This window comes from Ochotona princeps, chromosome 30, assembly GCF_030435755.1.
Source record: "Ochotona princeps isolate mOchPri1 chromosome 30, mOchPri1.hap1, whole genome shotgun sequence".
NCBI lineage: Eukaryota > Metazoa > Chordata > Mammalia > Lagomorpha > Ochotonidae > Ochotona > Ochotona princeps.
Genome location: NC_080861.1, coordinates 6,452,278 through 6,478,860, shown reverse-complemented (window position 1 = coordinate 6,478,860; position 26,583 = coordinate 6,452,278). Strand labels below are relative to the sequence as shown.

Below are 26,583 nucleotides of genomic sequence, written 5' to 3'. Positions count from 1 at the left end.
TCTGCCTAGCTCCTATGCCGCCTCTGGGTTCCTGTGCCCCAGGCAAGGCCTCAGAGTCAGGTGCTTTTCCTGTCCTCCCCACTGGGCAGCCTTAGCAAGGTGTGGGTGGGCAGACACCGAGCAAACAATCGCTCGCCCTGCTGCTAGCCACTGGTCTGGCTCAGGTTGATCCAGCAAATACTGGCAGCACCTGCTGTGTAACAGAGACTGCGCTGGGCGTGAAGGATGTCAACAAGAAAGGCAACACCTTGTATCAGGGCAAAGAAAAGCAAGATGAGAATACAGGGTTTTTAAAGAAGACGATTTCAGGGGCTGGCGTTGTGGCATAAAGTGTTAAGCTTCCCCTGTGATGCTGGCAATCCCATGTGGGTGTGAGTTCGAGGTTGGGTGCTCCATCTCTGACCCGGATCCCTGCTGATGAGCCTGGGAAAGCAGTAGTAGATGCCCCTAAGTGCTTGGGTGCCTGCACCCACGTGGAGGAACTGTAAGGAACTCTGAGCGTCTAGCTTAGGCCTGTCCTAGCCCCAGCTGGAGTAGCCATTTGGAGAGTGAGCCAGTAGATGGAAGAGCTCTCTGTTCCACTGCTCCCTGTCTCTTTCTTTCTTTCTCTGTAATTCTGCCTTTCAAATAAATAGAAAATTTAACAGAATTGTTTCAGAGAAAGAGAGTGTGCTTTTCCACACACAGGTTCACTTTTTGTGAACCCAGAGCCAGGAGCCAGGACCAAAGCCAGAAGCCAGGAACTCAAACCAGGTCTCTTAGGTGAGTGGCAGGAACGCAGTCACTGGAGCCATCACCACTGCCTTGCAGAGTCTGCGCTGGCTGGAAGACAGAGCCAGGCGCTGAGGCTAGGAGCATCCCCCGGGGGTGTACAGGTCTTATGCACACTGGGCTCAGTGCCTTGGGTGCTGTGGCAGGGCGATCCTTCAGCCACTCTGAGTGTGTGTTCATGAACAATGCCTTTCCCACTCCTTTGGGACTTTGTGTCCCATGTCTGGAAAAAAATCTTCCCGCTGGGTCATGGCGGTGTCACACAGCAGCTGAGAAAATTAAACCAAAGTGGGGCTGCCGTTTGGAGCCCTTCGTGCCTGCATGTGTGTGTGTTGGAGAGTTGCAATAGTGAAACATCGAAGGACATCATGTAGGGCCGGTTTCTCTTGGCTGGTTTCCTGTGAACAGAGACCAGACTGTGGCGGAGGAGATGGGATTGACCAAAGGATCAGACGTCTCAAGTCGGATTTCTCCAATAGCTCATGGCTGCCAATAGCTTGGTACGCTCTTCGTTCCAACATCATTTCCTTTTCCTTCCTGAAGGATTTATTTTTGTCTCTGGCTTCAGTCCTGCCCTCTGGGGAGCATCAGGACGGGAAAGCTAGGTCCCTGTTAGCCCCGTCACCTTGTCTGACTATCTCGGTCTTCCTCCCGCCTACACCCCAGTCCCCGCTCCCTGCCCCGGTCCTCAGCGTTCTCACTTCTGCTTCTAGCACTTCCCCTTTTTCGGTTTCATGATGTATTTGGGCAAGTTGCGTTTCTGCCTTGCCCCGTTAATGGGGATCCTTATGTGTGGTCAAGTGTCACCCCAAGAGCCGAGCATTTGGCCTCTGCCAAATTCCCCGCTCACTTCTTCCTTGTGGAGCCCCCGATGCATTGGCCTTTTAGTTCTCAGGCCCTCAGCAGCCTCCACAACAAGTACACTGCCCCACCTTGGAGCCACCTGCAGACGGCCGTGGCCAAGCTGGCAGCTTCCTCAGCCTCTGCCCACCGAGTTGAGGATGGGAATGTGCTGGGCATTCCAGAGCCTTGTCCTGGCTCACTTGGGCTGCGTGTAGCCCACAGTGTCTGGGTGGCATGAACTCCAGTTGCTCCTGTGATAACTGCTCGTTAAAGACCGCTCATTCTTTAGCCTCCCCCGTGTCCCGCACCAGTCACCATGCCTGCTCCCTCCCTGTGTTTCCTGGGATCATTTCCCAGATAAGCGACTTTACACACAGAAGTTGACACAATCTAGTTGTCTGCTTTGGAAGAGATCCCAGTGCAGCTGAGGACTCGCTAACACAGTGTTGAGCCCCTTGCCCTTAGAAGCTGCTGCTTTTCTTTGAACCCTTTGCACTGAGCAGGAAAACACCCCACGGTCCTCCCCCTTCCTCCCAGCACCAGACCATACCTTTGTGCCCTTAGCTAGAAACCTTCCTGTCTGCCACTCAACCCCTAAAGCGTATGTTCAGCCATGAAAGTGTCAGGTGGTCGCTAGCTCTGGACCCCAGCTCTCATCTCTGTCGTGCCAGCATTTCTTGGCTAAGGGTGGCTGCGAGAGTGGTCATTTGGCAAAGCTAAAGCCTAGGCTAGGGTTGGTGCTGAACATCCAGGTGGCTGCTGCTGAAGATAGGCACCTTCTTTTGGTAGCAGGTTCCAGCGCAGGCTCAGAGTCAGCTCCCCTGTTCCATCATGGCTGATAACAGCTGCAAAGCCCGGCACTGACCCACAGAGATGTCTGCTGATGCTCGCCCAGACTGTGCCACCAAATAGGGTACTGATCCGTGAGAGAGAAACGCGGGGGTTACATGCATAAACCCAGTCGGTGTTGCTGTGCCTCTTATAGCCCCCTATTTATGGCTGAGGGTAGTGGCTTGCCTTCGGGTCATGGAGTAGTTTCTTTCTTAAGGGGCACTTATTTAAATAAAGGAAAGTGAGTCACTCCTGAGCTAGTGCTGGGATGCCACAAACATTGTGAAATAGTACAGTTGGGGAAATGGCCTCTAGAACGTGGCCCCAGGTGTCCGGCAGGGAGCAGGCGGCCAGAGCTTTGCGCTTCGTACTCACGTTAACCTTTGTGGATGACCTTTACTTTTTTTTTTTTTTTTTTTGGTCTTTGAAAGAAGGGTGGGGATTTTCTCAGAGTTCCAAAAAGATATTTTTGGAAGCCACAGCGTATTCCTCACAAGCCTGTGTAAGCAAAGCTTTCAAACTGAGTCCACTCTGATTGCTTAACTAATTGAGTAACACAAAAATAGACCTGCGGGCTTAGATTGAAATTCCAGGCATTTGCTTGGCCAGCCTGCTGTGGCCAACTCCTGCCCGGTGGCACGTAGGTAGGGTCGCCCAACGTGAACCTGCTGCCGCCCAACCCATGGCCTTGATTGATTTTTATGTAGCTGAGCCTCTTCCCTCGGCGCCTGCCTGGCTAAGTCCTGGGTGCCACTTGGAGCAGGAACTCTGGCTTAAGGGGACGTATTTATTTTTACATATCAACGACGTGTTTTGGATGTTCTTGATTAAGTGTGATGAGGGCGGCCCCAGGAAGCGCTGCTACCATTTATAAATAGTGAGTTTAGGGTTGTATGAGATTCCTGGAATCAGAGCAGGTTTTTGTTTTCCTGTGCTCTGCACAATCATGTTAAAGAGCAATTGTTGCCCAAAGAGATTTCCTTTCCCATGCAAGGCACATCTTTGCATGCATTTCTAGCAATGTCTGTGTTTCAGTAAATCTCAGTGAATAGCCCTTGCGTGATGTTCCAGCACCAAAGGCCACCCCCCATCCGAAGCCCACCCTCAGGGGTCTCAGGCACTATGAGGTCAGGGCACCTGGCAGCAGTGTTTCTCACAGAGGTGGCCCTGTGGATTGTTGTTCTTCGGGCTTCTGGGCAGTCTTTTTCTCAGTGGTTGACCCCTTTTCTCTCTACTGCTTTTTCCAAACCTCCACAGGGATGGAGATCATTGCTCTATTCAACAAACCCCAGAGTCATCGGCCGTGCCGGCAGTACTACCCCGTCACCATCCCTCTGCGAGTCTCCAGGAATGGCCAGACTGTGAGCAGCTTGGATGCCAACTGGCTGGAGCACATGAGCAGTCACTTCCGGAAAGGAGGCGCGCTGGTCAACGCCGTGTTCTACCTGGGGGCCGTGACAGGTATGGCAGTGTGCTGGACAGCCTCTGGGTGGCCCTCCCAGAAGCGTCTTCTGGCTCTCATCACCCTAGCCCCTCTTCAGAGCTTGCTCTGTTTAGATTAGATCTGAACCAGTGCATGATGTGTTTGACTTCTAGTGAGTACGTTTTTCGGTAACATCCGGAACTTGCCATGTACTCCAGAGCCTGCGCCCTCCACACGTCATCAGCCCTCAGCCAGGGATCTTCGGAAGTGACAGAGGAAGGCGGGTGATCCTGTCTTGCCCGAGGTGGCTTCCGTCTCTGTGGTTTTGAAAGGTGGTAGTGTTCACAGGGCTTGTTAATTAACCCCCGGGATTATGGTACTGCAGAAGTGCAAATTGTTTGTAGATGCAACTATGATTTGAAGTTATGGTGCCAACACCTTGGAGTCAACAACAGGGAAGGAGATCGAGTAGCCTGGCCTCCGTGAGTTCCAGTGAGACCCACCCCATCCCAGTTCCTTCTCCACAGGACTGGGTTGTTGCTGGGAACTTGCTGCAGGGGGGGCCGCACCGTTGGTGTCAGAAAAAAAGATTTGCCAACAGTGGTAGAATGTGTGGAGCCATTCAAGGGTTTTGAGTTCACACGAAGGCATCTTGAGTCTCAAGGGTGCATCTGAAGTGAGAGGCACTCTGGGGGAAAGGGTTCATGCCAACATGTGCGGGTCCTTAGGGCTGCCAGTCAGCAGGATTCCCAAGTCAGCAGAATGTAACGTCACCATTTGCCATTTTCAGCGAGATCTGGCAGGAGGCATTGGCAACCCCGTGTGTGTGTGTGTGTGTGTGTGTTGTTAAGTCATTTTCTCCTAAGAATTAGCAAAGTCAGGAGTGGAGGTTAGGTTCTACGTTATTTGCAATTCTCGAAATGCCAGCGAGCATGCTCAGAATGGAGACATCAGTCTTCATTATGAATGTCTGGGTTTTCTGCCATCGGAAGCCATGTAATGTCACGCATCATAGGCAGGTTTCCATTTTGGATTGCAAGACCCTTATTAGTATCTAAATATCAATATCTCATGTGAACACGTGGTGACTGGACAAGAGAAAGGCAATTGGCTCATCCAGGCTAAAGGTACAGTAAATATACTGCCGGATAGGACTTTCTGAGATGATGGAAATGTTCCATCTTGGAACTGTCCAATACGTGAAAACTAGCTGCTTGAAATGTGCAACTGATTTTTAAAAAAGATTTATTAATTTTTATCGGAAAGGTGAATTTATAAAGCAAAGGAGAGATAGATCTTCCATCCGCTGGTTCACTCCCTAAGTGGCTGCAACGGCTGGAGCTGAACCAATCCTAAGCCAGGAACCAGAGCTTCTTCTAGGCCTCTCAAGCAGGTGTCGGGTCCCAAGGCTTTGGACTGTCTTCAACTGCTTTCCCAGGCCACAAGCAGGCTGGAAGGGAAGGGAAATAGAGCAACTGGGACATGAACCGGCGCCCGTATGGGATCCTGGCGCAAAGTGAGAATTTCAGCTACTAGACTACTGCACTGGGTCCAAAACTGATTTTAAGGTTTATTTAAATCTCATTGAAATTTACTTATGTGAGGATACTTCACCCAAAAAAAGTTGGTGGAAAAATAGAATGAAAATTTTATTTTGATGCAAAGAGTGCTGAAACCTGTGCAGTTTTTTAATACTATATGTTTTCCATAAACCTTAAAAAAGAATGAGATGTATTTCTTTTACTTCAAGAAATTACAGAGAGAGAAAAGGAGAGACACACAGAGAGATATTTCATCAGTTAGTTCATCCGCAAATGGCCACAATCTGTATCTGGGAGCCAGAACCTACCTTGGGGCCTCCCACATAGGTGCAAAGGCCCAAGACCTTGGACTGATTTCCACTTCTTTTACAGGCACATTAACAGGAAGCCTGATTGGAAGTGAAGCAGCTGCGACTAGAACCAGGGTCCCTATGGGATGCTGGTGCCACAAGCCTACTATGCCCTAGTGCTGGCCGCATAAACCTGTGGAGAATTCCTTGTATGTGGTTGATGTATTGGACACTGCTGTTCTAAGATGTGCTTTTCATCACTACAGCTGATGAGGTGCCACCTCTTTTCAGCCAGGATCTCCACAGAAAGCCCTCCATGGATGCCCGCCCAGGGCCCTAAAAGCCAGGGCTTGTCGTGGTCTGTTGTGATGGGCTCCACCAAGCACCAGCACTTGGGACAGGTGGTGACGGTCCTCATTCGCAGGTGTTAGTGGAAGTGAGTGAGCCCCTTTGCCGCTCTTCTGCAGGAACAACCCATCACCTGACTCCTGCCACCTCTTGATGCCCACAAAGGTTCTCTGTTGCTGGGACAGTTTTGCATTTTCTCTGGGCAACTGGTGGGCAAGTTGTGCAGATAGGTAGTTGTACAGGTTGTTAGTGGTGCAAATGGTTGATACGGCAAATTGTAGGACAGATGGCTAATAATGAAGATGGTTAACTGTACAGGAAGTTAGCAGTGAAGATGGTTAATAGTAAAGATGGTTAGTATAGATGGTAAGTTGTATAGGTGGTTAACAGTGAAGGTGGTTAGCAGTGAAGATGGTTAGTTTGGCAGGGGATTCATTTTGTGAGCAATTAGTAGTATGGATACTTGGTTGAATAGATAGTTAACTGTGCAGATGTTCAGCTTTCTAAGTGTTTAGCAGTGAAGATGGTTAGTTGAACAGGTGTTTAATAGTGAAGTGATGCCATACAAGTATATAGATACTCAGTTATTCCTTGGTATTCACAGGGGTTTGGTCCAGGACCCCCTGCATGTTGTGCCAGACTTTGTGTGCACTGGCATATGTAACCTATGCACATAAGTTAAATTACCTCCAGGTTTCCTATAAGGCATATTACAATATAAAGCTATGGGAATAGTTGTTTTGCTGTATTGTTTAGAGAATTATGAGAAAAAGTCTGATGTTCAGTACAGATGTACCCATAATAGGCCTAATAGCACAGTTCTTTGTCTTTTAGAACTTTCTGGAGTTCTGTTATTTGTTGAAAAATTTTTCAGTCTGACATTGGTTGAAGTTGTAGAGGTGTAACTTTTGGATATGTTGGGGCTGACAGTGCTACTTATAGATTTGAGTGAGACAGAGAGAGGGAGCCCCCATGCACTGGTGACAGGGACTGGGCCAGGCTGAAGCCAGGGACTGCAAATTCAATCCAGCTTTCCATGTGGGTGGTGGGGAACAAGCTGCTTGCGCCACCACCTGCTGCCTCCTGGAGTGTCCATTAGCAGGAAACCAGAATGGGAGGCAGGGCTGGAACTTGAGGGATGGCACTGTGAAATGGGATGTGGGTATCCTAAGTGGCATTTCTAACTGCACATGACACCTGCCCATATACTCACATCCTACAGGTGCTGTATGGGTACCCCTTGGCTGTGTGTAAGCTGTGTGGGTACCCCTTGGCAGTATCCCTCCCCAACATCAGAGGAATTGGGGTGTAAAATAAGAAATTGCTTCTTTTACTGCACTGCCTGAGCGTGTCTGAACCCCAGGAGAGAGCACCTTGAAGTTCTTAAGGCCATTTACGTGTTTCTAACTGTGTGGTTTTGGCAACTCAAGCTGAGTTAACGTCCTATACTCTCCTCTAAATCCCCACCCCTCATCCAACCTTGAGTCCAAAAACGCGTGTAATTTATCCTGTTCTTTCCCTCGGGTTTGACTTGAGTGTTTGAAATGCTGCTATATCCTGCCTTGGCTTTAGCTGCGTTAAATCTAGTCTTGAAGACAGAATGTAAAATCTCTCCTGGCAGGTGCGGCCGTGGAACCTGCACCCAGCCAGTGACTTCCCGTGGGCAGCTGCGTCTTGAGCTCTCCTGTAGCTGCGTGCTTTGACTGCCAGAGGCCTGCAGCACTATCATGCTGAAAAGTCACTGAAACCCATTCTGCTTTTACTGTATTCCCAAATTTATATTTTACTCAAAAGGCAGAGAGAAAGATGTCCCAACCTCTGGTCCACTCCTCCAAGTGCCCACAACAGCTGGGCTGGGACTGGGTGAAGCCAGGAGCCCTGGATGGACCAGGTCTCCCATGTGGGTGAAGAGACCGAGGACTTGAGCTGTCATTTGCTGCCTCACATCGTGTGTATTAGCAGAAAGTTAAAACAGAGAGCAGAGCTGGGACTGGAAGCTCAGTATTCCAATATGGAGCTTAACTGGCTGCGCCAAATGTTGGCCCCTTACTCCAGTGGTTTTTCTTTAAGATTTAATTATTTTTATTTGAAAGGGAGATTTGCAGAGAGAAGGAGAAATAGAGAAAGATCCTCCACCCACTGGTTCTCTCCCCAAATGGCCACAACAACCAAATCTAGGCTAGTCTGCAGCCAGGAGCCATGAACTTCTTGGTGTGTCATTAAGGTGCAGGGTCCCAAGGCTTTGGTCTATCCTCTGCTTCCTTTCCAGGCCACAAGCAGGGAATTGAATGGGAAGTGGAGCTGCCAGGACATGATCCAGCACCCATTTGTGATAGCAATGCCACAGAGTGGATGATTGATGCGTTGAGCCACCACGTTGAGGTCCTTGCTGCCCCAACCCCACAACCCTTCCCCTTGCTCCAATTTTGAGCAGTGTCAGCAGTCAGTGCTAGTTGCTTGAGGTTTTTCTGCTGTGAAAGTGCCCAAGGTTTCCATGGAGCAGGAATGCGAGGTGTGTATGAATTAGGTGCTCTGTACTGAGGGTGGCTAGTCATGATCAAGGGAACCTAGACAGTACCAGTTATCCATACAGGTGAGGCTGGCCGAGCTGGAAGCAGGTCTTCCAGCTGTTTGGCATCTGGGAAGGGACCAGGCCCGATGCTTTGCTCCAGCATCTTCTCTGTGGACTGCTCAAGCTCACATGAACTTTGCCCCATAAACAAGATGATGTTTCAGCCCCAACAACCCTCGAAAGACTCCAGCTCCTGTGAGGACCCAGACAGTCCTCAGGTCTGGATTCCTGCTGGTGGTGTTCCAGGGTCCTCTCTCTGGGTATGTCATTATGCCTTGCAGCTAGCAGGTATCTCCGTCTGGGGATGGCCCTGCCCTGGGACCCTGCAGGGTTAAGGCCCTGATGGGAGAGGTGCATGGCCATGGGAACAATGGGAACCATGGGAACCTTGGGGCTGTTGGGATGCCTGTGTTACTACTGTGGAAACTGATGCACAGGGTCATTATGTGTTGTTGTCAAGGTGACTTGCTAATAAATGGGATGAAGGAGAATGGGAAGGGAGAGCAGATGGCCCTCTTGGGGATAGGAGCTTGGGGTCCCTGGATCCCTGGGGCTGGGAGACAGAAGGTATAAGGCCATACCACCAGTGGGGTGGCTGGACTTAGTCCAGGGACCATACAGCAGAGCAAACAGGCCCGCCAGTGCTCCATTCAGTATGACCAAGGCCGGAACACATGCATCCCAGAATGCTGAGTTGGCTGCTAGTGAGGAACCAGGGAGCCGAGGTGGCACCAAGGGTCCAGTGTTTGAAAACTGCCGGGAGGGAAGCAGGCTTCTGTTCAGGGTGTTCTTGTATCTGTGAATCCAGAGCCGCAGCTGCCACCATGTCTCCTTGCCCTGCTCAGGTCCTTGCTGGCCCTGCCCTCCTGTAATGTTGCCCTTACCCTCCCCCTTGCTGGATGCCTGCTCGCTCTACTGTCATCCATACACACTTTGTCCTACCCTGTCCTCTGGCCCTCATCCCATCCCTGCCTGGGTGCTCCCCTTACCCTGTTCCTGCCCTGCCCTTGCCCTCTCCTGCCCTGGCAGTTCTCCTGTGGGTTTTAGTAGCATCTTTTGCAGCTCATGGTCCAAGCCAGAATCCAGCCCAGCCTCTGGCACTGCCAGAGGGAAGGGAGTGGCCACTGTGCCCTCACACCTCTTTCTCTGCCTGTACAAGCAGGTGAGCCTCCTGTCGTGCAGAGGGCCTGCCTGTTGGGTCTGTGGGCTCATGTCTTGGGGGTGTCTGTGTCCTGTGTTCTGAGGCCTTGATGCACCACGCGTGTGTGGTCAGAGTGCATGCCAGGGCCTGGTGCGTTGTCCATGCTGCAGCTGTCAGGGCAGGCTGCTGTAGATGCAGGTGTCTCTGTCATAGCCACTCCCTTGGGACACAGCCTGCCTCCAGGAAGGTTTGGCCTGGTAGTCACAGCCATGGCTTCTATTTCAAAGAAACCCCATAGGGCTGATTTTGTGGTATAGCACGTTGAATGATTGTCTGTGATGCTGGCATCCTACATGTGTGCCTGTTTAAGTCCTGACTGCTCCACTTTCAATCCAGCTCCCTGTTAGTGTGCCTGAGAAAGCAGAGGAAGATGGCCCAAGTGCTTGTGCCCTTGCTAGCCATGTGAGAGATTGGCTGGGGTTCCAGGCTCCTAGTCCTGACCATAGTGGCCATTTGGGAAGTGGACAAGCATATGGAAGCTCTGTATCTCTCTCTGTAACTACCTTTCAAATAAATAAATAAATACAGCTCTTAAAACAACAAACAAAAAAGCCCTTTAATAACCGGACAGTAGATTATACACCTGCTGTTAAAAGATATTGGCTCCTGTGGGCATCGCATGTGTCTAAGTAGCTTTCTCTTGCCCTGGAGCACTCAGAGGCACTGATCTAGACTGGGAGAATGACTCAGAGATGTTCCCAGGTGCGCTCTGAAGTCAGGAACAGGAGCCCTGATGCTCCTCGCCCTCCCTGACCCCACAGGTAACCACAGAGCCGACTTGAAACGCCACTGCTGGCCTTGAGTGGAGCATGTTGTGTTGGGCTCCCTTCACTCTCTGCTGTGCGATCCAGTCACATTTCAGATGTTACGTCAAATCCATTTTTTTTCTTCCTGTAGACAGTCTGTATTGTGTTGTCCGTCTACACAGTGTGTTGACGTGCTTGTCAGTAAGCTTTTGTTTTGTTTTGTTTTATCCCATGGAGAAAATCATGACATCTGCACAGATTTCTCCCTTACCAAGTCCTGATGCCATCTCCCTGTGACCCCCACCGACACCTCGCCAAGGCAGAGGGAGTGTGGCACAGTGGTCAGCAGGTGGAGAGACTGCTTGTCACATCCTTTGCGCTGGCTCTTGGGACAGCAGCTGGCTGGTGCAGCCCGGAGAGTGTTTGGTGCTTGTTGAAGGAACAAAGGCTTTGGCATCAGAGCAGCTGCGTTTCAGATCTTGTTTGGTCCTTGCATTTTTTCAGGAGTCCTGATAGTTCGTATAGCTTCTGTTTCCTCACGCAGTAAGGAACGTTGACTCTTGAGGAGTTTGGAGAAGGAGGGGACTGGAGGGGAAAGAGAAGGTGATCTGGGTCTAGCAGAGTAATGGCCTTGCATCCAGCTAACACCAAATCCCAGTGTTTCTTCCCCATCTAGTTGTCTAAATGGAACCGAAACAGGCTGACTAACCCTCGCTCAGTCTAAAGAATAGTAACATCATGTCTAGATGATTCAACGCAACAACTTGAGAATGCAGGAAGGTGCAGGCTGACCCAGGGCAGCTGTGCTCACTTGGGTTCATGAAGCAGATTAGCTCAGTCTCACAGGGAAGTGGCCTGTGGCACCACTGCCCGGGATGGCATGAGCACTGATGATGTGTGACCACAATGCACCATGGTCGAACCGAGGTGGAGCAGCGTGCAGTCTCTGGGGGAGAGGGAGGTGGAGAAGGGGCTTCCAGAAAGTCCAAGGCGAGCTCTGCTGCTGTCACCACCACACCCTTGCGTGGATGACTGATTCCAAAGCAGTTGGTTCAGAGGAGAAATAGCATGTGTCTTTAATCCTGCGGAAGCAGACTAGGTGCCCTGGCCATTTGTCCTGCTTGTCCCGGGAGAAGAGCAGCCCCCGGGGGACTGGGCCCAAAGCTGAGCCGCCTGGACGGAGTGTAGAGGCTTCAAGGCTTTGGGATAAGAGCTGAGGTCCCATCGGATTTACCTCTGCATAGGGTACAGCCAGTCGCCCTTCTCGCACATCCTTCTTGTAAATCATAAGCTCGGGCGGGTAAGGTGGCCTTTTGCCAAAAGACCGGCATCAAATATTTATACAAACGCCAGGGCAAATAGCTTTCTGTGCACAGTAGGGAAGCATCTTTACTTTAATAAACAATGCGGTGATAATGGAATGTTTTCCATAGAGAGAGGGTGGTTTAACCTTTCTGCTTCGGCCGCCTTTATTCTGAGATGACCCTGTTTATACTCAACTGGGTGCAGTGCGTGCTGCAGTGGGGCCCAGGCATGAAGGGGAGTATGGAGACCAGGCGGGGATGAGACCGTCAAAACACTGTCAGCGTACAGCCATCTGCTCGCTCCGGGTCATTGGCTTTCCACTGTTACACATGAGCACGTCCTGACAGCCGCTCGGCACCTGCTTGTTAGTTAAGTAGGGAAATCAGCACCCTGGACTCAGAGCAGCAGGGCAGCACACCGGGAGGCTGGAAGGCTGAGTGAGGTGGACAGGGAAGGAGCACCTCAGTGTCTTCCTATCTCCTGCCCACCCAAGCCTGGCTGTCACTCAGACTGCCTCTTCCCGTCCCTGTGACGTGGGAAGGTGGGAGGGGAAGCCAGATAGGCACTGCAGAGAGAGTGCAGGTGCACTGCAGGTCTCTCTTGGGTGTTACCACTCCTACTGGCCTTTGCTATTGGTAATTTATGTCATGTTAGGCGCCTGAGTACTCAGAGCTCCAGGCAGACACTTTGGAAGGACTTGAGGTTTTCCACTGAGGACATTTGAAGGTAGGGGGCTTTGGGAACTGCATATCCAGTCTTCTCTTGGGGTCTGAGGCCCACTGACCCCTCTTCCATGGCTACCCAAATCCTCATATACTCAGATATTCAGATTCCTTAAAGAAATGGTGTTGTTTTGCATGCACCCGGCATGGTCCTCCTGTAGGCTTTAATCCATCTCAAAATGAGTTGTAGTACCAAATATTGTAAAAGCTTTGCGATTTTTTAAAAAAAAATATTTTATTTGTTTGCAAAGCAGAATGCCAGAAAGGGAGAAATTGGAAGCTCTTGCATCTGCTGCTTTGCTCCCCAAACGCCTGCGTGGCTGGGGCCATGCCAGGTCAAAGCCAGGAGCCAGGAGCTTTCTACTGGATCGTCCCCCACCCCATATGGGTGCAGGAATCCAAAGATTTGAGCCATCTTCTGCTGCTTTCCTAGCTGCATAGCTGGGAACTGGATTAGAAGTAGACAGACAGGACTGCAACTGGTGCCCATATGTGGTGCTGGTGCTACAGGTGGTGGCTGAACTGTAATGTCACAGTGCTGACCCGAAGCTATGTGAATAGTTGTCATCTTGTTAAGGCAATAGTGATAAGGAAGAAGGTCTGAGCATGTGCAGCACAGGGGAGATTGTGTGTGTGTGTGTGTGTGTGTGTGTGTGTTTACAGTGTGAGGTTGGTAGAGGTCACAAATGTGGAAACTGCAGACACAGTGGATGACTGTAATCTATCTGTGGTCATCTGGAGCAGGTGCGTGCTGTGTCCGTAACCTCTGGAGGGAGTCGTGAGTGTCTCCTGGTCATGAGCATGCCCAGGCCAGGCCTTGGGGAAGCTGTGTTCAGTGGTGGAAATGTGAGCTGGTACATGAGTATGCTGTAGTCTGCTCATCCAGACCCCAGCGGAGGGGCAGCTCTGCTCTCCCAGGCCACCTGTGTGAAGGATTCCTGGAGATGCTGGGTAGCAGACGCTGAGGACAAGAAATGAAGCAGTCTCCCACATGGGTGCAGGTGGCTAAGGGCTTAAATCATTTGCTACTTCTTTCCCAGGCACATTAACAGGAAGCTGGATCAGAAGTAGAGCAGCAGGGACTCAAACCAATGGCCAAATGGGATGCTGGTACTACAGGTTCAAGCTTAATCTAGTGTGCCAAAATGTGAGCCATAAAGACAGTTAAAGACTGTTTTGTTTGTTTTTAAGATTTATTTGAAAAACAGAGAGTGAGTCAGAGAGACAGACCTTCCAACTGCTGGTTCACCCCCCCAAATGGTTGTAACCGCCAAGGCTGCTGATGCCTTGAATTGACACCAAGAGCCACCAGCTCCACCCTGGTCCCATCTATGGCTGATTGGCAGGGGTCCAGGTACTTGGGCCATCTTCTGCTGTGTTCCCAGGCACATAAGCAGGGTGCTGGATCAGAAATTAGAAGAATTGTCTCTCCACTGTGGGATGTCGGTGTCCCAGCTATGGCATCATGTCCCAGTGGACCAAGGGATTGTCCACAGAAGTGTTAGAGATGTGTAGGGATGTTGTAAGGAACTCCGTACGTGGGTGTTCAGTGGTTTTGGCGCTTGGCACTGGGCCTGTTGACCAAAAGGGGTAGGGCTTCTGCACTCTGTGGTTCCAGACTCTCGAAGCATTGCTGAGTTACTCTCTGGGAAAATCGCACACTCAGAATTCTGTCTCTCACTGGAAACTTGCCTAAATCCCTGAACCATTACCAGTGAGCATTGTCCCTTTGACATCTGCCCGTGTGATAAACAACAAAGACATTGAAAAATGTGTTTGGTTTCAGATTTATTGGAACCATGGGAGAGAGGGAATTAATGGCTGGTGTATATTCTTTGCCCATTTCGAGTGGTTTTTGAGTATTTTAAACTATTGATTTGTAAAAGCTTTTTGTATAGAAGGAGTACTACCCTTCGCCTCTGCCTTGGTTTTTGCTGTTATGGCAACAAGAACTTGGGTTGCACCCATAGCCTCTTCATTCTGTTTCCTAGCCCTGGTAGAGGACAGAAGTGAGAGATGGTTGTGCATTCGCGTTGGTCAGACTTTTTCTCTGTGACTTCTGGAAAACGCTGGCAGTTCCAGGAACCCTGTGTGATTCAGAGGGCTTGTGATGCTGTTGCTCCTGCTCTCTCCCTGGGTGGCTGGCATGTCCCGTCATTATGGATTTGTCCTGCTAAGTAAGTGAGCTTTTGAGAAAGCTGACTGTTGACATACGCTTTGCTTGTCTTGGCCTGCCAGGGTGTCTGTAACAAAGCACCAGTGGCCGGGTGGTTTGCACCACACGCAGTTGTCTCTTCTTGGTCTGAAGGCCGGACAGCCACTGCCAGGATTGCCGACCGGATCGGCTTCCAGTGAGGGCTCTTGGCTGGCGTGCAGGGTGCTCACTGCCTCTTTGTTCGTTGCACCCACTGGTGAGAGAGCCAGATGGGGCTCTGCTTAGTTCTTTCTCTTTCTTAAGAACATCAGTGCCACTGGATGAGACCCCCTCCCCAGGACCACCTCATGTAACACTAAGAGATCATTTCCAGATCCACTCACTTGGGGGCGGGAGTGAGGGTTCCGTCATTTGCTTTGGAGGAGGGCACAGCTGAATCCCTGGCAGTGAACTTGGGTAGTGTTCCTGTGATAGAATCTAGGGGCCTGCAGGGCTCATCTGCCCACAGATCCATTTCACAGAGGAAGAGATGAAGCCCCAGGAAAGGGCACGTCACCTGGCGTGATTGAGCTGGGATCTAAGCCACTGGCACCCAAGCCAGCCCTTTGTCCCACAATCGTTTCTCTGAATGAATCCCTGGCATTTGTCAGGAGCCAAACAAGGGCGACAGGCGTCTGGCTCCCTGTATGTGTGTCTTCTGCAGGGGCAAGCACCCTGTGTTTCTCGTTATACCCTCCTTTCCTAAGGCTGTTGTGGAATCATGGTAAGTGCTTCATGTCCAGCGGTAGAAAGGTAACAACTCACCCAGAACCCAATGGATCGGCATTGGCTAGGAAAATGCCTCAGTATTACTGGGGTTATATCGCTTGGGAAAAGTCTCCACCCCCGACCCCATTCTACCTCTAACATATGCTATCTTAAATGTTGTCTGTGGGGCTAGTGCTGTGGAATAGTAGATTAAGGCGCTGCCTGCAGTGCCAGCATCCCATATGGGCTGCTCCACTTCTGATCCAGATTCCTGCCTATGGCCTAGGAAAGCAATGAAGGTTGGCTCAAGTCCTCAGACTCCTGCACCCACATGGGAGACCCAAAAGAAGCTTCTGGCTCCTGTTTTGGATTGGCTCAGCTCCAGCCATTGCAGCCATCGTGGCAGTGGACTAGCAGATGCAAGATCTCTGTGTCTCTGTTTCTCCTTCTTCCTCTACAAAACTGCCTTTCACATAAATAAGTATTTTTATTAAAATCAATAAACACTGTGCACACAACAGCCTCGGTCCGGCCAGTCCTTAAGAATCCACGTGACTAGAGTGCTTCTGAGGAGCCCAAATCTGTGAGATCCAGCCTCCCTTTCAAAAACAAAATAAAAAATAATACTAAAAAATAAACCTCATCTAAATATAGTTTTCTTCTGAAAACAGTGTCTAAAAAATCCCTGGAGAAGTTCTCTCCCAGTGTATCCTGACGCTGGAGCGTGAAAAGGAAGGTGAACGCGTGAAATCAAATGGTGATTGCTAACAATGAAATTTGGGCTCATAAAATCAAGGATATTATTCAAAACTGCGAGGTAAATTAGGCTCATTCATTCTGATGGGGCTCAACGCAGTGTCTGTGTGTGTGTGTGCCTCCTTTAATTAACATGCTCAAAAGATGTTCTGATTGGGATTAGTAATGAATGCAGCACGAGCGGGCACTGCTTTGAGGCCCCAGCCGCAGCCCGCTCACCGAGCCCCTCCCCGCCCTGCGCTTTCTCCGCAGACTCCTCGCCCAGCGGCCTGACAGATGGAGTATTCATCTTTGAAGCTGTTTCTTCGGAAGACAGCAGAACCATCCAGGGCTACGACGCTATTGTTGTCGAACAATGGACTGTCCTGGAAGTAAGTGTGGGCTTGGCAGCCGCGCTGCTTTTGTTTGGACACTGATTGTCTCGTCTGCAGACTCTGTTTGCCTGTGGGACAGGTGGTCGGCTGTGGCCGTTTGCTGAAAGAAGCTGACCTGGGCAAACCCCACCGGGACTCCCTCGTTCTTCCTTGTCCCTCCTCTCCCATCTCCCAGGGGGTGGGCAGGGATGGACCCCAATTGTCCCTTTCTACAAGAAAAGCACATTTCATGTGTTGGGTCACTGATGGGGGACATAAATGAAACAAACACACGGTTGGTGGCCTCCCAGAATGGATTCACGGTGTTACTGGAGCCGGAACCTGCAGTTCCCTCTGACAGCTTCCTTAGAAGTGTATACACTTAGGCACTTGGTCACCACGATGAGGCAGGGGCTTCGGACTCTGGCTGCCTCTGTTTGACAGATGAGGAAACTGAGGCACACGGCGCTGTGGTCCTCAGACCAAAAAGGGCGTGTTTGAGACACGTTGACTCATGAGGCTGCCAGCCTGCCTTGAGCAGAGGAATTCCTCAAACCACACTTTCTTGGGACTTGGGAGGTGCCGATTTCCTTGGCAGGTTGATGATGCTTACCTTTTGGGGTGTTTCTGTAACTGTGGGAGCATGGGCGTTTCAGGCTAGATTCTCACACATCCCAGACATCTAAGGGACTAAGTGCGATGCTGTGTGGAAAGAGAGGACTGATGTCTTTGTAAATTTTTAGTAAATTTTAAAAATTGGAGACACACAGAGAGAGAAAGAGAGAGACTGTTTCCATTTGCTGGTTCACTCCCCAAATGCCACAACTCCTCCGGGACTAGGACTGGGCATACAGAACTCCAGTATTCTGGTGTAGGACATGAGCATCTTAACCCCTAGGCCGACCACCTCCTCTGATCAATATCTGAGTGCCTAGGATGAACACAGCATTGCTCAGAGGGTCCCTGCCACACTGGGGTCTCCACTCCACAGGAAGAGGGAGGCAGATGGGACCCTAAAGGAGGGGCATGGAGTGTCAAGACACCCCCATCCCCCACCCTAGACAACTGGTGTTCTCCACATCCTTGTGCCTGAAGGCAAGTCCCTTGCCTGGTTGCTGGGTGGTGCCCCATCCCCAATTCCCCAGGATGCTCTTGCTTACCTCGAAGCCCACAGTGGCTCCTGGCCGCGTAAGTAGTGTCCTCAGAGGTACCAAGGGCCTGCCTGCAGCCAAGCAAGGATGGCAGATGACTGCTTGATGCTGTGATGGCCACTATGCTCCTCAGACACAGGCACTGCGAGCTACCAGCATCCAGGGCCAGAAGCCCGGGGGCACCTGCAGTGAGTGAGGTATGGAGCTAGATGAAGACCTGGCTCCAGTTTTTCCCACGTGGAACCCACGTGCACCCATGTGGGAGACCTAGAAGAAGCTCTTGGCTTTGCTGTCTGGCCCAGCCTTGACCACCGTGGCCATTGGAGAGTGAACCCATAGACAGAAGTACCTGTCTGTTCCTTTTTCTTTAAGTCTTGCTTTTCAAGTGAATAAATCTTGAATAAAGTTGAAAAACAATTAAGTGGAATCATCCAAGATCAGATCCAGCTGGATGGGAAGGAGAGAACGTTACAAATGAAGGTGGAGGCATTACTGTCTTTTTTTCACTTAAAACAGGATCGTTTGTATGGCGTAAGAAGTTAGATTGGGGGGCCTGGCGGCGTGGCCTGGCGGCTAAAGTCCTCGCCTTGAACGCCCCGGGATCCCATATGGGCGCCGGTTCTAATCCCGGCTGCTCCACTTCCCATCCAGCTCCCTGCTTGTGGCCTGGGAAAGCAGTCGAGGACGGCCCAAAGCTTTGGGACCCTGCACCCGCGTGGGAGACCTGGAGGAGGCTCCTGGTTCCCGGCATCGGATCGGCACGCACCGGCCCGTTGCGGCTCACTTGGGGAATGAATCATCGGATGGAAGATCTTCCTCTCTGTCTCTCCTCCTCTCTGTATATCTGACTTTGTAATAAAAATAAATCTTAAAAAAAAAAAAAAAGAAGAAGTTAGATCGGGAAAGACTGGGATTTGTTGAAAAACTACAGATTGGCTTCCATTCCTTCCGTCCAGTTGGCCACCCTTCCTGCCTGTATCGGCCGTCTGGTCTTTCTCTCCTCTTCACTCCTTGTTGTTGACCCTTCCTCTCTTTGATGGAGTCAGTCTTCCTCCCTCCCCTCCCCCATCCCCTCAGTGCTGCCTTTGCTTTTCCCAGGAACCCTTGGGAATAAAACTGGATCTTTTTTTTTTAAGATTATTTTTTATTTTTGTCGGAAAGTCAGATATATATATAGAGAGAGGGAGAGACAGAGAGGAAGATTTCCATCTACTGATTCACTCTCCAAGTGGCCACAATGGCTGAAGCTGAGCCATTCCAAAGCCGAGCCCATCCAAAGCCAGGAGCCAGGAGCCTCCTCTGGATCTCCCACGTGGGTGCAGGGTCCCAGGGTTTGCGGCCGTCATCAACTGCTTTTCCAGGCCACAAGCAGGGAGCTGGATGAGAAGCAGGGCCACCGGGATTAGAACTGGTACCCATATGTGATCCTGGCACATTTTAGGTGAGGAATTTAGCCACTAGGCTACCGCACTGGGTCCATAAAACTGAATCTTAAAGACCAGAATTGGCACCAGCTCTCAAAGCCAACTCCGTGTCTGCTCTCAGCTCCACTCTCAGCCACATCATGTTAGCCATTGAGACTGGCTGGGGTGGAGGTGTTTACACCATGGAAATTTGCAAACGTGAGGCATTAGGACTGTCCCCAACCCCACACTCCACCTCGGGCGCCAGTTGGAAGTACTTACCACGTGCGTTCCCAACATTATGCGCTGGAGGTGTAGCTGCTGTGTGGTTAGAAACAGGTTGTCTTCATTGGCGCTGCCTCCAGTGCCAGTGGAGGGTGGCTTTGTTCTGCTCTTCAGTTTTCCCTGCACCCTGTCTAGCTTCATTCTGCCCTCTGGCAGCTGGTGCATCCTTAATTTCCCACCATGAAGGAGGCAGGCCACTGCCTGCTCCCACCATGCCAGGAGTGGGGGAGCACTTGGGGTGGACGGTGCCCCTGGGCTCATGGCCGTCTTCCTCGCGGCTGATGAAGGCAGCCTGCAGGACACAGCTAAGAGATTTCTGCTGTAGTATGATGGCCCCTCCCCCACACACCGTTTTCTGCCCACCGGAACCCTTTAGTTGTTGGCTATGATTATTTGTTTGCTTTTCTTCCTGATAATTGTCGTGCGTGGTCTCCAATTAGTGCCCCCTGTTGTAAGTCAGGCAGGTCAGCCCATGGGCAGACCAGCACTTCTGAAAGTTGAACCGTTTCACAGTCACCTGGAGAACTTTTTTTAAAATATATTTTTTCATTTATTTGAAAAAATTCTAGGGAAAAGGAGACAGAAAGAAATCTTCCATCTACTGGTTCACTCCCCAGAGTGCTGCAGTGGTCGGGGCTGGGTTGGGCTTGAAGGCAGGTGCTTCATCCAGGTCTCGCACGTGGGCCATCCTCTGCTGTCTCCCCAAGTACAATAGAAGGGAGTTGGATCTGAAGAGGAACAGCTGGACTTGAACTGGTGCCCATAGGGAACGTTTTATTCACTATGCCAGAGCGCCAGCCCCACTTGGAGAACTTCTAAGACCTGGATACCTAGTTTCCGTGGGTAACAGCTCACGACTGGGATAGGGTGCAGAGGGAATGGGGCTTAACCGACAGAAATGTATTTGAATATATTTGCTTAACACTTCTGAAGGCTGCAAAGTGCGAAGTCAGGTTGTTTCTGGTTGAGTTGGGTTGGGTTTCAGGCAGGGGCTCCACTTCCTGGCTTGCTGGCAGCCACTTGGCCTCGCAAAGTCCTGCTGGACATACACTTGGGAAAAGGATGAGCAAGCTAGCTATTGTGCTTACCTTATCAGAAGGGCACTAATCCTGTTGGATCCAGGCCCCACCCTGTCACCTCATTTAACTGGAATTCCTTCCTTAAAGGACCCTTCTACACTGGGGAAGGGCAATTCACATGTGAGTGTAAGGAAAAAGCAAAACCTTCCATCTCTGAGGGTCTGAGTGGGCATCTGTCTTTTTAAAAGATTTTATTTAATTATTCGAACAAGTTTTGTAGAGAGAATGAAAACCAGAGTATGTGAGCCAGAGAAAGAGAAGGGGGAGAAGGAGTCTTTCAGCCTCACCAGCCAGGGCTGAGCCAGGCCCACGTCAGAAGCCTCATATGGGTCTTCCACATTGACAGGCCCAAACACTTGGGCTGTCTTTGCTGCCTTTTCCAGGCACAATAGCAGGGAGCTGGATTAGAAGTGGAGCAGCTAGGACATGAACTGGTATCCATATAGGTCATCAGTATTGCATGCTGTGGCTATACCACCACACCCCCACACCCCCACACCAGCCCAGAGAAGGTGCATTTGTGGCACTTTCCAGGTGAGCCAGTGCTGCAGGTCTGAGCACTGGGAGCTTGTGCCTTAGAACACGTGCCGACAGCATTGCCGGCAGAGCCTGGTGCGTCTAGCCTGGGACAGGTCTGCTCGCTCTGTGGCCCCATCGGACCCCAGTGGCCAGCCCCTGTCTGCACTTCTCTCTCCAGAGCTCACATGCCGGCTCTGGATGCCCCCCTTGGAGACCCACCTCTTCCTCTCATCCCACCCTGGTGGTCTCTGGGAAAGGTAGCTCCTGTGGGAAACATTCCCACAGACCAAAATGGTGGGAAGATTGGCAGGGCCTGTCAACTACTGGTCGACTTTGCTTTCCTGGAAACCACAGGCAGCCCATAACGTCTCGAGCTCTGACCACAGAGCACTGACCAGCTCCTTCTGCTTTTCTCACGGTTGGGACAGCTCTGTCCCCTTACAGCCTCTGTTCGTGCGCCTGGCGCTCAGCTCCATGTGAAGCTGCCTTGTTCCAGGCCTGCCTTTGCTCATGCACACACATGTGCAGATACATATCCACCTGCAGATGGACCCAGCCAGATGTTGCACATGAAAAAGGATATAGACTCCCTGTGCATTCTGTCTCTGTCAGGCCCAGCCGAGTTCCCGAAGGTATGAATGTGTGAGCCCTCTGGAGTGGGTTAGGGATTAAGATGTCTGCATGCCCATTGTAGTATCTGGTTTGGTTCCTGGCTCCAGATTCTTGGCTCCAACTGGCTGCCAATGCACACCTGGGAGGCACTGGAAATAACTCAGGTAGTTGGGTCCCTGCCTCCCTCAGGGTAGGCCTGGATTGAACTGGCTGCTTGCTTATGGCAGGCATCTGAAAGGACGAACCAGCAGGTGGGAGCTCTCTGTCTGCCTCTGGCTGATTGTTCTGCTTTTCTGGTGTATAGTTGGGGATACTGGCATCAGTTTCTCAATGTTGTTGATGATGATAAGAGAAAATTAGGTTGAAAAGTTAATGACTGTGGTACTTGGCACTTAGCAGGTCCCTGATAGATATGCGTTTCCTCTGCAGTCACCTGGGAGTGACTGTGGCAAAGGCCCTCCCCCACTGCCTTCAGTGTGTTCTGGCAGACCAGAAGAGGACTGGCTGGGGCAGGTGTTGGGGCAGGTGCCAGGAGTTGCATTTTTCTCCATTGGAATCTACAGCTGACAGTTAGAGGCCATTGTGAGTAGGAGAAAAGCCCACCCAGAGGGCCTTAATTTGTAACGGATGTTGTGCTTGTTTCTCTGAGTTAATAATCTGATGTGAGAGTAGAGGGCACTTCTTTGCAAGGAAAGGGGCAGGTGATGACTAAGACTGGGACGGAGAGCCTTTGGTCTCAGAGCCCAGGAGAGTCTGCATGACACCAGGGCCCCAGGAGCACAGAGCCTCCTCCCTCTGTGTCTCCACGCCGGAGCCTGGGATGCGTCTGAGCATGTCAGTGCCTCCCTCGATGCCAGGCAGCGTGACAGCGCTTACAGCTAATGGCGGGTAAGTGAGAAGACGAGTTGACGAGAACTGTGAGAAATCATACTTGTACACATGTTTGTTTTGCTGTGAGGTTTGTAAACATGCATCCGTTTGCCAGTCTTCCTGGGTTTAGGGTCTGTAGATTGGGAATTCCACTTCCTCTCTTGCATAAATGACACCCAGCGAGAGCTACCTGCCAACGTCCATTTCTTTCAAGTTCTGGGAGGGGTTCTGGCTGCAGAATCTGTCTGTACTCAGAAACCCGCCCCCCGCACGCCCCCCCCCCGATCTAATTCAGCCCACTGGTTGTTTTTAAGCCCCTGTCCTTGGCTGGCTTTCATCCAAGGATGGCACTTGGTTTTGTTAGGAGCATATGTTTTACACAGTGTATCTATCTGACTAATTTACATGATGTGTCTCAGTGACAAACGCAGGTCTGGGGCTGAAGAAGACATGCCCTCAGCAGTGGCCCCAGTTGGTGACATCACAGGGTACAGGCGTGCTGGAAGGCAGGTGCCCTCTGGGAGGACTTGACCTCTACAGCTGGGGGTAGCGTTAGCTTGTGTTGCCTCTTCTCCATCCTCTTCCTGTGGATCTGGTCTCCATCTTGTCTCGCACTGGTAGCTCTTCCTTGTGTCCCCAGCCTGTTAAGATCTATTCGATCATGATTGTATCACCCCACCTTTGGGGCATCCACCAGTGTTGGCTTTTCTCAAAATTCCCTGAGTAAGGCGGCTGCCATCTGTCCTGTGCGGAGCAGACAGGTTCGAGGGCAGAATTCTTTGCGAGCTGCAGACATCTCCCGTCCAGTCCTTCTTGCGGTGGCTTCAGATGAGCCTGTTGTTGCATGTTCCCCGACCTAGTTTGTCCCAAGTCACCACAGGCTTGGTAGCATGTCTGACCATAGCTGGAACCTGTCTTGACCTGTAGCCCTGTGTCATTTAGATGAACGTAGGCGTGCTTCTACGATCCATGTTTTATTTCCAGCGCCTCCCAACTGTCTCTCTTAAGAATCCACGCTAGGATTTGCCAAGGATCAGCATCGATTTCTGTGGTGTCTCGAATTCATCACCTTCTGCTCGGATGAGGAAGCCAGTATTTGCGATTTTGAAACCATCTGGTGTATTCTCAATGCCATGGCAGCTCCAAGATAATTGCTTTGGTTCTGAGATCATAGCCTGTCACACCAAAGGTGACAGTTCTCTGCCTTTTCGCCATGGTATGGGATTTTGCCCAGAAGAATCAAACCCACTAGAGGACCATAATATGAGACGTAAACCCTTCCCGTGCTGTGTCTCCATCCTTTCTCACTGCAGCTCAGGTGGGTTGCTGGGAGACACTCTAGAAAACCTAAACCTCACAACCATCCCCCAGCTTCATCTACTGACTCAGCAAATTGCTGTGTCCCACCTGCCTCCAACAGCTCTGAAGAGCTTGGCTGAGCTCCTTGTCCCCTGAAATGTGATTCAGTGAGGCTTGAGCTCATTTTAAATGTCCAGCCTTGCTTTGAAGGGCTGATCATCAGCCACTATGAATATTTTTAACCGCCCACCGCATCCATGACAATCCCTTAGCTCGTGTCTTTCTCTGCTAGCAGAGTGTGTTCACAGGAAGGCACACACAGGCTGTTGCGTCAGTGTTATCAGTCAAAGGGAGAAAGAGGGAAGCAATTTGCGTGTCCCTCAACAGCGGTTGAGGTCATTCTGTAGATATTGACACAGTAGGGATGGGAAGAAATGTTTGGGAAACACCCCAACTTGCAACATGGCACGGTGGTGTGGGATTTTGCGTGTCTGTATGGTCAGGCTGTGGTACTGGGTTGTTTGGTCAAACACCAGTCTTGAGGTTTTCATGACAATCTTTGGAGATGTGATTAGCATTCATCTCAGGAGAAAGATGAAACGGCTCTTTGTGGGTGGACCTTGTCAGTTCCCTTGAAGGCCTGGCAAAGGCAACGCTGCGGTTCCAGGAGAGGGAGGAAGACGCCTGCACTCTTGCCTCTGGAGTCAGGACTGGAGCATCAGCCCGCACCACCAAGAGCATCCAGCTGACTGGTTGTGCTGCGCATGTGGCACCTGCCAGCCCCACAGTCTGGTGAGCCAGGTCCTCATGGTGTTGCTGTAGCTGGAGGAGGTGGTGGAAATGGTGTTGAAGGACATGGCAGACAGGGATGTGGATGGAGGTGGATGTACACAAATGTAGAAGATGTCCTGTGGGTTCTCTTTTATGGGGGGAGCTCTGGCCAAAGTGATGGAGAGTGTGGTGCTGTGAATGGAGGAAAGCTTAGACATCTCTCTGCAGACATCGTCTTTGGGTGTCTCCAGTTTGTTGTCCTGCTTCCCCGCTCACCAAGTGTTTGCTTAGAGCGTCCTTCCTTCCCTACTGGATTCCTTACACATCAATGCGCCCTCCGGGGCTGCGGCTGGGGAGCTGCTTGACAGATCGTTCTTTTTTTAAATCTGTGGGATCATATAAATTATGCTACCAACTGAGATGAAAATGATCTTATAATTCTAAACAAAATCCTTGCAGTATGAAATCATGCAAGTGTACAGCCATTCCCTTGATAGCTGTAGGGGATGGGCTGCAGGACCTCCTGATGGCACCACCAGCTGTGGGTGCTCCGATCTGTGTATAGAATGACACAATATTCGGGCTCGGCAGCGTGGCCTAGTGGCTAAGGTCCTCGCCTTGATCCCATATGGCCGCTGGTTCTAATCCCGGCAGCTCCACTTCCTCTCTATCTCTCCTCCTCTCAGTATATCTGACTTTGTAATAAAAATAAAATAAATCTTTTAAATAAAAAAAAAAGAATGACACAATATTTGCATGTAACCTACATACATCTCCACACACCTTAGATCATCTCTGATTGACTGACAGTGCCTAAGACCAAGCCAGTAGAGTATAGAGTTGTTACTGTTCTGTCTAGGGAATGGTGACAAGAGAAAAAGCCTACATATTAAACATAGATGCAGTTTTTCCAGACTGCTGGCAGTCCTTGCTGGGTTGGATCCATGCACGCAGACTCTGCAAAAATGAGAACCTGTGGAGGTCTGATAGTGTGATCAACCATGAGTCACCTCCTAGGGTTCTGACCCTTGGCTGTCTGGCTTCCTCTCCCACAGGCAGCCCCTCCAGGGGGGCCCAGAGGTCAGGGAATACACACAGCTAACCTGGCCCGAGCTGACCACTGCCCCTCCGCCTCTGCCCCATCCCTGAAACCTGTCAGTACTACCTGACTTGGAAAACAGGTCTTTACAGAAACGGTGGGAGGCTGGGGTCCTGAGAGGGGAGATGAGCCTGCGTTCTCACAGAGAGCCCTAAGTGCAGCCATGTATCTGAGTAAGAGGGAGACGGTGGGGTATTTTATGTAGGCAGAGCAGAAGATGACAGGATGCAGCAGAGAGCTTAAAAGGCTGCGTATGTGGTGACTCGGGCAGTAAGGGATTTCATCTTGTCTGGAGCAAAGCCCACGTAGTTGACATCAGCCTTCTCATGTCATCAGGGCCCTTGGTGCTCTTGCCTTTCCCCACCGTGGTCCGGCTTTCCTGCCAGCCTCTTTGATGATGCTGGACATAAGGTGGCTATAACTTTTCCAGGTGTCTCATGCATGCAAGCATGATGGCAGCTGTGAAGACTAAGGGCCTTTGTTTCTTGCCACAAGTCCAGTGTTGCTAGCAAGTGGAACCTTTCCCATGAGCTCCCAAGCAGAGTCTCTCTTTGCAGTTTGTCCAGGGCTGAGCTGCAGACTTACAGCACTGTCCGGGGCTTGGTTAGTTGGGACTGCAGAGATGTCTGCTAAGAAGGGTGGCCTGCCCATCCAGGGACTGTTGGCTCTGGAAACCAAGTTTATTCGAGGGCAAAAAAATTACGATTATATGCATACAAGGGGTCTTCAAATGCTTATTATGAAGACTATGCATGGATTTCAAAAATGATTTGCACCAAAACAAACTTAACTTTCAATTCCATTTTTCCGTGAACTTTCCCAAATTTCCTTGTGTTTGTCACTGAGTGGGACTGGAGATATGAGTTACTCCAGCAGGTATACCCAAGAACA

At 50.7% G+C, this 26,583-nt stretch overlaps 1 protein-coding gene across 1 annotated transcript in view; it reads left to right on the top strand.

Annotated features, from left to right (window-relative positions):
- RFTN1 (raftlin, lipid raft linker 1) overlaps positions 1 to 26,583 on the top strand; it is a 173,319-nt gene that overhangs the window by 121,034 nt on the left and 25,702 nt on the right. The window contains exons 6-7 of the mRNA XM_004588381.2: positions 3,703 to 3,906; positions 16,504 to 16,622. Of these exons, the coding sequence (XP_004588438.2) occupies positions 3,703 to 3,906; positions 16,504 to 16,622 (323 nt within the window). The remainder of the gene's footprint in view (positions 1 to 3,702; positions 3,907 to 16,503; positions 16,623 to 26,583) is intronic.